General features: G+C 31.6%; 1 protein-coding gene across 2 annotated transcripts in view; it reads right to left on the reverse strand.

Moving 5' to 3' along the window:
* The window catches only part of UGGT2 (UDP-glucose glycoprotein glucosyltransferase 2), a 206,053-nt gene that overhangs the window by 33,344 nt on the left and 159,362 nt on the right, over positions 1-13,347 (reverse strand). Inside the window, exons 31-34 of one of the 2 annotated variants that reach the window (XM_074191916.1) lie at positions 11,391-11,476; positions 4,531-4,616; positions 3,348-3,446; positions 2,379-2,462 (exon numbers count right to left, since the gene is read on the reverse strand). In XM_074191916.1, coding sequence (XP_074048017.1) covers positions 3,394-3,446; positions 4,531-4,616; positions 11,391-11,476 — 225 coding nt within the window. In that variant the 3' untranslated portion in view covers positions 2,379-2,462; positions 3,348-3,393. Of the gene's footprint in view, positions 1-2,377; positions 2,463-3,347; positions 3,447-4,530; positions 4,617-11,390; positions 11,477-13,347 lie in introns of those variants that run through there. The other variant, XM_074191915.1, reaches the window with a different exon arrangement.

The following is a 13,347-nucleotide window of genomic DNA, read 5'->3' on the forward strand; positions in this document are numbered from 1 at the left end:
GGTTAGGTTAAAGATCCAGACTTGGAGATACACAGGAATGGTACTTAGGAATCTAGTACAAACATGATCTTTATTATGTATGCAACAAGCAAGTACTCCAAAAAAACCAAAAAGCATATCAAAAAACACATGGTTTGGCAAAGCAAGTTTGGTCCCAGAGATGCAAAGAAACTCACTTAGTTCAGAGAGGAAAGAGAGAAGTAGACAGTGGTAAAGCTTTCAGTGAGAGTACATGCTTAGAGTAGGGGTATAAGCAAGAGAAGTTTTATACCCTAAACATAGATTTTTAAAATGAGTTTGCTTGAGAACAGATAATCAATTTATATGGGAAGGGAAATTCTTCAGGTTATCTATTGATAGCCGACTTGGGCAAGGGTAGATTCCTTCACTAGATATCAGGTGAGGGGGTTTGAGGTAGCAGTTCTAATGGCCAGTGACGGGTGGTTCCCATCTCAGTTGCCATAGTTGTCCAGGATTTCCATTCAGACTGGAGCCATGATTATTTAATTGATAAAACAGGGTCAGATCATACAAAAAATGTAAACTGTCTGTCACTGCATATGTTTTATGGGCATTAGTACTACTTTGCCGGAGGGACTCCATAATGGAGTCCTATCTTAACAACAACATTAAGCAATATATTTAAAAAAATCAGTTATAACTTTGTTTTTTGTTTTGTTTTTATAGTTTTTTTGCAAGGCAGTGGGGTTAAGTGATTTGCCCAAAGTCATACAGGCAGGCAATTATTAAGTGTCTGAGATCAGATTTGAATTTAGGTCCTCCTGACTCCAGCACTGTGCTCTATCCACTGTGTGACCTAGCTGCACTATAACTTTGTAATACAATAAAATTTAATAAAAGGAAATGACTCTCACAGTGGCATGGAGTAATTTCCTATCTACTAAAGGCTTAATGTTTATAAGTGGCACTCAGCAGCTTTATATCACTTTCTGCCATGGTTGAAGTGGAAGACAATTGTAAAAAGAAAAATTTTTCTTTGTTTATGGATTTGCATGGATAAAACAAAATCATCAGCAGGTGGGTAATCTACTGGTAATAAGTCTCTGCACCCCTAACTAGGTCAATCTGGGATTATAATTTAAGCCTTTCCAGGCTTGTTAGACCTTCTCCATGGATATAGTGGAGATATAATGAAGGACCACAGTAGAGGGTTCTTTACATAAAAGCTAATATTCTGAAAACAAAGGTCAGCTATCTTTAGTGGCTCTCTGTAGTATGCAGGATAAAATACAAACTTCTGGGTTTTTTTTTTTTTGTTTTGTTTTGTTTTCACCCTTTCATGCTTGATAGTAGCCAATTCTCTGTTCCCTCAGTTTGTGTTCTGTCTTCCATCTTGTATATTAGCAGAGGTTGATCAAAAACCTTCCATTTATTTTTATCTCTTAGAATTCTTATTTTCTTCATGGCTCAACTCTGAGGCCATCTTTTATGGAAAATCTTTCCTATTTGTGTTGTTTTTTTAATATTAACTTGTCTTTTCTCATGTATGTACATATTCTATTCTCATGGAATGTAATCTCCTTGAGGTCACAAAATACTCCTTTATTGTTTGTTTACTTAGCATAATGACTTAAATATAGTAGAATTTTATTGAATATTAATAGATCTTTGTTGAATTGAATTTAGTTACTATTTAGAACAGCAAAAAGCAGGATGTACTAAGGTAGGCTGAAGGAGTGTGGAGCAGAAGCACTTCACTGTGGTATATGAGTACAAAGTCTACTACTAATTTTCTGCCTCTTATTAGTATAAGATTAAGTCCTGAAAAATTTCTCAGAATTACAACTACTGTGTCTGTCTAAATTATCTATCAAATCCAATAGTTTTCCTGATTTTACCTCACCCAATCATTAATCATTACACAGTATTCATTATATTGTCAAAAAATTCCTCCTATACTGCCTACCATATTATTTAAAAAGAACCTTCTTCTGTTGCCCTTATTCTTTTTTTTTTTAGTTTTTTTTTTTTTGCAAGGCAAATGGGGTTAAGTGGCTTGCCCAAGGCCACACAGCTAGGTAATTATTAAGTGTCTGAGACTGGATTTGAACCCAGGTACTCCTGACTCCAAGACTGGTGTTTTATCCACTACACCACCTAGCCTCCCCATGTTGCCCTTATTCTTTAAACTTCTTTTTATCTCAGTGTGCACTGTAAATAAATACTGTATAGCAAATATTTCAAGCAAGACTTTTTATGCTGAGGAAGTACTAAGATCTAAAAAGTGACCCAATGAAATAAATATTCCCTTTTGAAAATGTAATTATGAATTAAATATATAGTAGTAATGATTTAACAATTAAGCATTCTTATTCTCCATTGTCTTGAATTGTTCTATTAAAACCAAAACATTTACCTTAAATGTTGGAGAGAGATAATTTTTCAGAAACCAGAATTTAACAGGAGTTTCTGTATGGCGTAACACAGACAGCATCATAATTCTGTAACAGAAAACTGAGTTAAAGCCAAGTTACATCAAAAATCAATGGAAAGTCAACACAACTGTCTTAAGAAATTTCTGAAAAAAAAAATAAAAAAGAAATTTCTGGCAAGAAAGTTTTAGGTATATCAATGGTATTCATTATAAACTCTTCTTTGACAAATGTTACTCAACAGACAAAATTCTTCCTTACATATCATGATTAACTATTAATTGAGAAATATTTATTTATACCTATATATGGCACAACTAAAACCTGAACTGAATTCAAATTTTAGCACTATCACAATGTGACTCACATTGTCTTAAAATGTTGAACCATCTACATTACCTATCTCTACTAATATTATTTCCTTGAAAGAGGTCTATCTTGGTTTATCTACAATAGGAAATTATATCTGGAAGAAAAAGTCAGAGTATTATGGTACATAAAGTACTATACTTGGATCTTGGGAGGATTGGATTATAATTCTACTTAGATATTTGCTAACTGTTTGAATTTGAATATACAACTATTAACATTTCTGAGCCTCAGTTTCCTGAGCTATAAATGGAACTAATAATGCTACTTATCTCACTGGATTAATAACATGAAGTGTACTGCCACTCTCAAAGCAATTTTATAACCTTCAATTACTATTATTATTAAAAACCATTGGGAGTAACAATACTAATTCATACATTTTAAGTTATTAAGATTGCTTTTGAAGGTGCTAAAATTTTTTTTCCTCACCTCAAGATGATTTTTTTCTTTGCTTTTAAAAACAATATAATTAGTTCCTGTTACAAAGTAGGCCATTTTTTTAGTCTTTCAGTTCATTTCCAAGACTACTTTAAAATTTACATATTCATTAAATGTCGTTGAAATGATAAAAAATTAACTCACCTCAAGAAACGTTCATATAAATGGCCTGAAGCAACTGAAAATATGTTTAGAAAATCACTTTTCTTTTCCTTTGTTTCTGTTTGCAATCCTTCTGTGAAACTTGAAATACAAGAAAAAGAAGAAAATTGGTTATTTTTCTTAAGATAAATTTCCAAACTGAATGCTATAGAACTAATTCTAAAAATTCTTCATCCTGATGAGGGCAAAGCTATAATAGAGAAAAACTACTAAAATTATTAATGAAAATTTATTATTAACCATTGGGAAATTGAAACACTTAAAATCTAATATTTAACTAGAAATGTCCTGTTTTGAGACCTTGAATTCTTTTGATAATGATTCATTTTGCAGTCAAATAATTTTGAAGGCAGATCATAATGATGAAGCTATGATCATATTGGCAAGTAGACAGAATTTTGAAACTTAACCAATATAGGTATCTACATAGGATAACTTATTTTTTTGTGGTGGGGGGAAGAGTGACTATGAATATAATTTAACAACATTTATTAAATTTCTATGAGGCATATTAGATCCTAGGAATATAGAGACCAAAAAAAATTTTTTCCAAAAATGAAGAGCCATTCCATTATTTTTCCAATGGAATGAAGATATAAATAAAAAAAAATTGAGATTATTAAGATTATCTAATAAGGACTGAAAGTATAGAGCTTGACAATAGAACTAAAATACCATTGGCTCTCTTTTTTAGATTATTTTACTAATCTATCAAATAAAATAATTGAATGGACTTCTGCAAGTTCAATATAACTGAATCATTCAGCTTCAGCCATTTTTCAATTGTGTCTGACTCTTCATGACTCTTTGCAAACCCATTTGGGATTTTCTTGGAAGAGATAATGTATATTTTGCTATTTCCTTTATTATTGTTGCTAATATTGTTATCCAAAGATACTCTGCCATTTCCTTCTCCAGCTCATTTTACAGATGAAGAAACTGGGGTAAATAGGGTTAAAGTGACTTGCCCACAGTCACATAGCTAGTATCTGAGATTAGATTTGAACTCAGGAAAGATGGGTCTTCCTAATTCTGGGCCTGGTGCTTTATTCACTGTAACAGTTAGCTACCCATAATTGAATAATTAGGATGGCAGAGATAACTGAAACAACTACTTTTAAGTACAATTATATTACTTGGCTTAACAAATGCTTAGCTGATTGACCTGCAAATATTCTATCCAGCTGATCAAACAAATTCGGCCAAAGAAGAGTCTTCCACAAATGGTAAGTAGGAAGGCCAGTAATGATGCTAAAGATGAAAAAGATATAATTTGAAAATTAATTTATTATGTACTTAATTATGAACATCAAACCCATCTAAATTAATACCCATTAATGAATGAACATTTATTATAACCACCTACTATGGACTAAACTAACAGACAAAAATAAAATAGTTCCTGCCATCAAAAGAGCCATATATATATATATATATATATATATATATATATATATATATATGTATATGTGTGTAGATATATATATATGTATATATATATACATATATATATATATATGTGTGTGTGTGTAAATACTATAGTGTAGAGTTTTGTTTTAGTTTTGTTGCTTTTTTTTTTGGTGAGAGGGCAACAGTAGCTGTAGGTAATATAGGGTAAGGTTTCTGTTTTAGGTTGTCACATGAATAGAGTTTTGAAGGAACAAAAGATTCAAAGAGTTAAAGGTAAAATAGGAGTAAATTCCAGTGGTGGGTGATAGTGTCAAAGGCAGAGAGATGGGAGGGAGACAGAGTATTACATGAGAAGAACAACAAGAAAGCCACAGCAGAGGAGAGGAAGGGGAGTTATGTGCAGTAAAATAGGAAAAGTAGTTTATGACTAGAGTATGACAAGTTTTAACAGTTAAAGAGAAGAGTTTATAGGAAAGTGACATGGACAGACCTGTACTTAAAGAAAATCACTTTGACAGTTGTATGAAGAATAAATTGGAGAGGGGAGAGATTTGAGACAGGAAATCAATCAAATAGTCCAGGTAAGAGGTGTCATGAATTAGTATGGTGGACATGTGAGTAGAGAAAAGGGAATGATTAGAAAAGCTGTTTGAGTTAGGAATGACAATATCTGGTAACTAATCTTTTATGCATATTTGTATATATATATATATATACATATATATCAATATGTATATATATTATAAACTTGGAAAAGATCAACAATTCTTTAGAGAAACAACAAAAAATAGAATGAAGTTGTGAATTCATTACATATAGCTTTCTTTTCTTTGCTCAAACTCCACAGTTGTTTCTCTGGATAGATGGTATTCTCTATTGCAGACAGGCCCAAATTATCCCTGATTGTTGCACTGATGGAATGAGCGAGTTCATCAAGGTTGAACATTACCCCCATGTTGCTGTTAGGATGTACAATGTTTTTCTGGTTCTGCTCATCTCACTTAACATCAGTTCATGCAAATCCCTCCAGGGTTCCCTGAATTCCCATCCCTCCTGGTTTCTAATAGAACAATAGTGTTCCATGACATACATATACCACAGTTTGCTAAGCTATTCCCCAATGAAGGACATTTACTTGATTTCCAATTCTTTGCCACTACAAACAGGGCTGCTATGAATATTTCTGTACAAGTGATGTTTTTACTCTTTTTCAGTAGTGGTATTGCTGAATCAAAGGGTATGCACATTTTTGTTGCCCTTTGGACATAGTTCCAAATAGCTCTCCAGAAAGGTTGGATTAGTTCACAGCTCCACCATCAAAGTATTAGTGTCCCAGATTTCCCACAACCCTTCCTACAATGATCATTGTCCTTTCTGGTCATATTGGTCAGTCTGAGAGGTGTGAGGTGGTACCTCAGAGAAGCTTTAATTTGCATTCTTGTAATAAGTAATGATTTAGAGCAATTTTTCATATGACTATGGATTGCTTTGTTCTCATCTGTAAATTGCCTTTGCGTATCCTTTGAACATTTGTCAATTGGGGAATAGCTTTTTTTTTTTTTTAAATTTGACTCAGTTCTCCATATATTTTAGAAATGAGTCCTTTGCCATTAGTTGTAAAGATTGTTTCCCAGTTTACTACATTTCTTTTGATCTTGGTTACAGTGCTTTTATCTGTGCAAAAGCTTTTTAATTTAATGTAATCAAAATCATCTAGTTTGTTTTTAGTGATGTTCTCCATCTTTTCCTTAGTCATAAACTGCTTCCTTTTCCATAGATCTGACCAGTAAACTAGTCCTTGATCTACTAATTTGCTTATAATATTGTTTTTTTATGTCTAAATCCTGTATCTGTTTTGATCTTTTCTTAGTATAGGGTGTGAGGTGTTGGTCTAATCTAAGTTTCTTCCATACTAACTTCCAATTTTCCCAGCAGTTTTTATCGAAGCGAGAGTTTTTATCCCAATAGCTGGACTCTTTGGGTTTATCAAACAGCAGATTACTATAATCATTTTCTGCTATTGCATCTAGTCTATTCCACTGGTCCAGCACTCTATTTCTTAGCCAATCGTTCTTTGGTGTTTTTTTTTAAAAAGATTTGCCTGATGCTTTTTCTTTTTCTTCTATTTTTGCTTAATACCCAACATCTTGCTCTCTTTACACACACACACATACACACACACACACACACACACACACACACACACACACACACACACTTTTTCCTTTTAACAAACAAATGTATTTCATTAAAATAAATGAATGAATATGCTGATTCATACAGGGGCAGCTAGGTGGCACAGTGGATAGATAGAGTACTGGCTCTAGAGTCAGTAACCCCATTTCCTTGTAAAAAAAAAACAAACGAGCCAAAAAAAAAGTAGGTCATATGATTTAACATCAGTTTTTCTGGTTCTCTAGTTGGTCAATGCACTGATTATTAATTTTTAAACCTTTCAAAAATTTTTTCTAATTTGTATAAATTATACATTGTATAAATTGTCCTGGTTTTATTCTGTATCTATTCTGTTTTCTGAATCTGACTTTCATAAGTTTTTATAGCATAATATTATTTTATTATACTCATATCACTAATTTGTTCAGCTATTTCTTAATAGACACCAACTTTGTTTCTGGTTTAAGAAAAAGTGCTGCAATAAATATTTTCTTGCATATGAGTCCTTTCCCTATTTCATTTAATTTTTTTATGGCGTTGACTGGAATTCCTGAGTCAAAGGGTGGTGATGTAAAAAATAAAAGGAAATAAAAGTCAAGGAAACATTTTAAAAATACATAGAAGAAAGAACATGACTCAGATGGTAATACAAAATGCAGAGAAGTTTTTAATATTGTATTAAACTTTATACTTTAAAAAACCCAGGCAATTCAGAATTTCACATACAATCCTCTTTTTGTTTTCTTTTTTTTTGCATGTGTATATTGAAATGTTCATATTTGTTGATATTCCTCAAAGAAAGCATTCTTTATGTCTGTATCAGAGGCTCACATTCCTTATTCTTGCACCTTGTTTTTCATTTTATTTTTCACTATCCTTTTCTATGCTTTGAATTAAAATTACCTAGCATCAAAGTATGCATTGATTTAATTTGGAGGGTCTTATTGAGTTTGTAGAATTTCTCTGCCTTTTCACTTTTGCAGCAGATGTTAATATATCAGCAAATTAAATTTTTTGTTTTATGAGTATTGTCATGAATACTACAATATGAGATGATAAATTACTTCATAAAATGATGTTTCTTGCTGCTCTGCTAACTCCTTTAATTTGCTTCTTCAAGAAGAAAACTGTAAGCCATCCTTTTATTTAGCCAGAGCAACCTTCTGTCTTATAATTATGTTCATGGCAAGAATGTCAAAACTGACAAGATCCAGTTCCTCTAGTAGTTTAACTACCCTTTAGTCATTGGAAAAATCATTTCACATTTAGAATGTCAATAACTAAGTTGATGTGGTTGGGTTGTTGTCCTTTGTTCTTAAAGAGTACCAAAATGACATCACTATGTTGGAATTAAATTACAATGTGTCCAACTGTGGCTAACGCAAGGTTGGAATGCTCTACCACAGGGGGGACACAAATAGAACATGTGAAAATCTGGGGTGGATTCTCTAAATTTGGGTATCTTGGGTTTCTTCTGAGTATAAAACATATATACACCTACTACATATATAAAAGTATATATTTTATCATATTAGTTAGTTTTTGTCCTTTTTTATCAAAGAGGACTGAAATGACAACACTAAATTAATATATAACATTACAGCCATCCTTTTATCTGTACAAACTTAAATTAACATAAAGCTTAAGGATGTAAATGAGAAAAGAAATATAACTAAAACTAAAGTTACTGCGGTCTGTAGTTTTCAAATAAATTAATGATGGCCAAGACAATGGGAAATGGATGGAGAAAAGGCCATCAAAACTGATTTTATATATAGAGAAGAGTAACAAATATATATGAATGCCACAATGAAACCAGAAATGCCTATAAACTAAATCTGCCAGTGAATACTTGATCTATTTGTCAAATAGAGAAATGTGCTACCCAATGGCCACAGAACTTTAGAATATAAAGTCATTTGTAAAATCTTAAGATTTAGGATGCTTAAAAAGTTATATGCAATATCACTTCATGAAGGAGCAAGAGTCAGTGGAAAGGAAAAAAACAGTTTAAAATAAGCTTAGTAAGAGATTTAATTATGAGAAGTCATATGAAGGGCATTTAAGGATAAAAGTGGAATGAAGATAACAGAAAAGCAAAGATGCAAAAGATCTGCAAAGATGTTTATTATAAATGCTCGAAAATTCTTTTCAAAACTACAGATATTGGAGTACCACATTAGTAAACTAACATCATAGTTTCAGATGTGCTCCCTGAAAAGTGGAAATGATACGGAAGGGAAAAAAATTGTTTTACTGGAATAGGTAAAAATTTGTTTTACTGGAACTGGAACAGACATAATTTTCAATTTGATTCTCTCACTTAAAGATTGATTCTCATAGTATTCTAAGCAGGAGAAGATAACCATGAAAAAAAATCTTAGTATTTCATTAATAGAAAAGTATTGTTGAAATTAGGGTTAGGAAAACCTTCTTAACTTCCAAGATCCTCTTTTTAGCATGTAAATGAAGTTGGATAGCAAGAAAGGTCTGAGGGAAGAAAGCAAAGCCCTCACTCCTTGCCCTCCTATCTTACAGAATATAAAGGAAAAGTTTGGTCCCATTTCTATGGTTTTTATAGAAAAACCAAAAAACTAATTGGTTTTCTGGGAGGGATTATCAGAATCATAATAGTATAAATTAATATATCTACTTTCCAGTTTCAAAGTGTGTTATTTATAATATCTAATTTAATCTCCTATATAGCCCTAAGGAGTTCATTTTTTAAGAAAATATCAAAAGCCATTTTGTGTGATAATTTGATAGAACTTCATCCCTTTTAGTGAATTGATAACTTAGTAACACAAATTTGTATGTGTGTGTTTGTGTGTGTGTGTGTGTGTGTGTTCAGATCACAGTTGCTCAATTTTAAAAGTTTCTATCTAATTTTCACAGATGAGACATGGAATTAATTGGCAATACTGTGGTACAGAAAAGTTAAAAGTACCTATATACTTGGGCAATCAATTAATCAAACCCAAGCATTTAATAAATACCTAACCTCTAGGCACTATGGTAAATAATGAGAGTATAAACACAAAACTGAAAATAATCTCTGTCTTCAAGGAGCTTATATTCTATTGGGGAGATTACATTCCAAAATATATAACATATACAAAGAAATTTGGAGAAGGGAACTAGTAACTAGAATTAAGAAAGGCTTAATGTAGAAGGTGACATTTGAACTTAAATCTTAAAAAACTTCTCAGGACAAGTAAGGAGACCTTCCAGACAAAGGTGACAACCAGTATAAGGTGTGGAGAGAGATAAAGGGTTATTTATGAAAAACAATAAGAAAGTCAGTGTGGCTAGGCTGTAGTATGTATGAAACAAAGTAATGAGAAATAAATTTGGAGAAGAAATTAGGGTCAGATAGTGAATAGCATAAATGCCTTTTACGGTATTATATGGAATTGATAGATATCCCAAATATCCTAAGAATAGTTTTCTATGGAAGGGAAAAAGTCAAATAATTACAAACATGTTGTATTATGGAATAATATTATGGGATAAAACACATTTATTCTCTCCACAATTTGGTTCCAATCTTCCTTTATAATACTAGTGTAGTAAAATTAATATGCTTGCTGTTTTTCATGCATAATGCTCTACCTACTCTGTGGCTTCTAAGAATTCCTAGTTTCTTTCCAGTCTTAGCACAAGTGTACCTCCTATATGAAGCCTTTCCTAATTCCCACAGGCTGTAGTGTCTTACCCTTCAAATGATAATTTATAGTACATACTTTTACATGCATATGTTAAATAATGAGGAGTCAGTGGAATTTATTGAATAGAGAAATGAAAGTGACAGATCTGAAGTTTTGGAAAATTCTTTTTTTTCCCTAAAGTTTTTGTATATGATAGACTGGTGTGGTCAGAGATTTGACACAGGGATGCTAATTAGACTCTATTGCTATAGTCCAGGAGGGATATACTGAAGGGCCAGGGTGGTGGCTGTAATAAGTAGGGAGAAGGGGATACAAATAAGAGACATTGCAGAAGGAGAAATTATAAGATTTGGCAGTTGATTGGATATGTGGGTTGAGAATGAGTAAAGTAAATCACTTATCATTTCTGGATTTGTTTTCTGACTTTTAAAATGATTTTATGAAAGTATGCAAGGTATGTTTTGAGGTTGATCAAGAAAATAAATACATTTAAATCCAAGCCAGCTATGCATCTCTTCAAAATTTCTTTCTATGTTAATGCTGACAGAAAAATTATTAGAGTTATTATTTTGATAAATTTGTAAAGGGAGTAACTTCTTTAAAGCTGGCAAACTTCTTCATTCATTGGTATTCATTTCAAATGTGTATTGTATAAAGTTTGTTAACTTTCTAAATTTCTCTTAAATAAAATCTTATGAATTTGAATTTCTCTTATAGTTTGGTCTTCAGATAAATTATTTCATTGTAACATATTTATAAAAATATCAATTACCTTTTAATGGAATCCAACATTCCTTTTCCTTCTTCATCTTTATCTGTAAGGATATCTTCATTAATTTTATCAGAGATTTTCTGTACCTGGGTATTGTGACAAATAATATATGTTAAACTTAATATTTGATTAAAAGTGAAACAGATTTAGGAAACTATCATTCTACAAGAAGTTGAAATAAAAATTAAATTAAAAATTAAATGACCTGGTAATGTAAAATTAGGACTACATTCTTTGCTACCATGTTATCTGCCTGATTCTCTGTGAGTAACATTTCTTAAATGCTATCTACTTTACTTTCCTCATCCTATTATGTTCTGGCCTCAAGCCTATCCATACATAGTAACTGTAGAGAAAGAAGTTAATTCTTCCATTCAATTCATTCAACTGAGTCATAGTTTAGGCAATATGCATTTTTTCATCTAGTTCTTTCTTGCCCATGTGAATTGTTAGATCAGTATTTTTGGAAAATATATATTAATCTGACTGAAGAGGCCCTGTGTTGTTCTGGGGTTTGATGCAATCAGCATAATAACTTTGACAAGTAAATATATGGAGAATCCATCATCAATGTGCAACTTCATGATAGTGTATAAAAGTTTTGGTTGGTAAATGTCTCCATGTTTTATGCTTCAATAAGATAGAGAATCATTGAAGTGAGATAGTAAGATAGAAGATAGATAGTTCTATCTACTGTAGTTCTAATACAATTCTTATACAATTTTTAACAATAAGGAAACAGTTTAGAGGAGACTAAATTTAAAAAATGGGAAAACATAATAAAATATGAATATAAAAATAAATATTTTTAAAAAATCAACCAAGAATAAACATAAAATATAATCTGTGGAAAATTGTGCTTTATTAAGAGTATATAACAAAATACATAAACCATCTCATAAAAATTTTATAGAAATCAGAAGTGAAACCTATAGTTCAATAGATCCTGATTTCTTTTCATTCATCTTTTTCTGTTTAAAATGCCATCTATAATTTTTTTTTAGAATCTTCCTTTCTTTGAGATACTTTGGAAATTGATCTATGAGTTGTTTTAAATTGCCATGTAATATATATGTCCTGCATGTTTTGATGAGGTAGAGATACTTTCCCTATATTCTCAAATGCCATTTCTACTTACTCATACATATACTCCCCATTGGATATAGAGATGGTCCTACTATCAGTAATGATTATAGTAGAGTACTATAAACTACAATTTAAAAAAGGTTTTAAACTTAATCCTGCACCAAGTGTTTAGGTACACCCCATATTGGCACCTATTGTGTTTCAGGATTATTTGCTATGTTTCTTATTCCCTTCCATGCAGAAATGTCCTTGGATTGATTTAATTAATTTGAGCTCATGACAAGTATAGTCATTTCCTGGCTATTTTGTAAAGGGAATTAATGTTTCATTCATTTATTGGTTAGAACAGATACTTGATATTCCCTCTACTTCAGAGATCTTTCTTTCATCATCAGTCAATATTTCAATATGGAACAGAGCAGATTAAGATGTGAATTCATTTGAATTATACAGATCACAATGCTTCAAATTGCAGTCACTTTATGAATCCTCTACATTTAACAAACAGTCTGATCTACTTCTTCACTTCTGCTCCTGATGCCAACATTATTTTAGTATGAATTATTTCAATAGTTTTCTGCTTTCTTTGTTTCTTTTTTCAAGTCATCCTGCACACAATAAATAAGTGAAATAATTTCACCAAAACAAAGACACTTTCCATCAACTTTCTTCTAATGCACTTGACATTGTCATTCTAATCAGTCTAATTACTGTCATTTCCCATATTTTACTTGGTCTTACTTCTCTGCTCTAACTAAAATATTCATCTGTCTCCTGAAGAATTCCAATTATTGCCAAATAGGTCAAGATTTGATTCAAAATCCAACTCCTTCTAGATGACCTTCTCTATCTCTACCCCATTCTGATCATT

The sequence above is a fragment of the Macrotis lagotis genome, chromosome 6, assembly GCF_037893015.1.
Source record: "Macrotis lagotis isolate mMagLag1 chromosome 6, bilby.v1.9.chrom.fasta, whole genome shotgun sequence".
NCBI classification, from domain to species: Eukaryota; Metazoa; Chordata; class Mammalia; order Peramelemorphia; family Peramelidae; genus Macrotis; species Macrotis lagotis.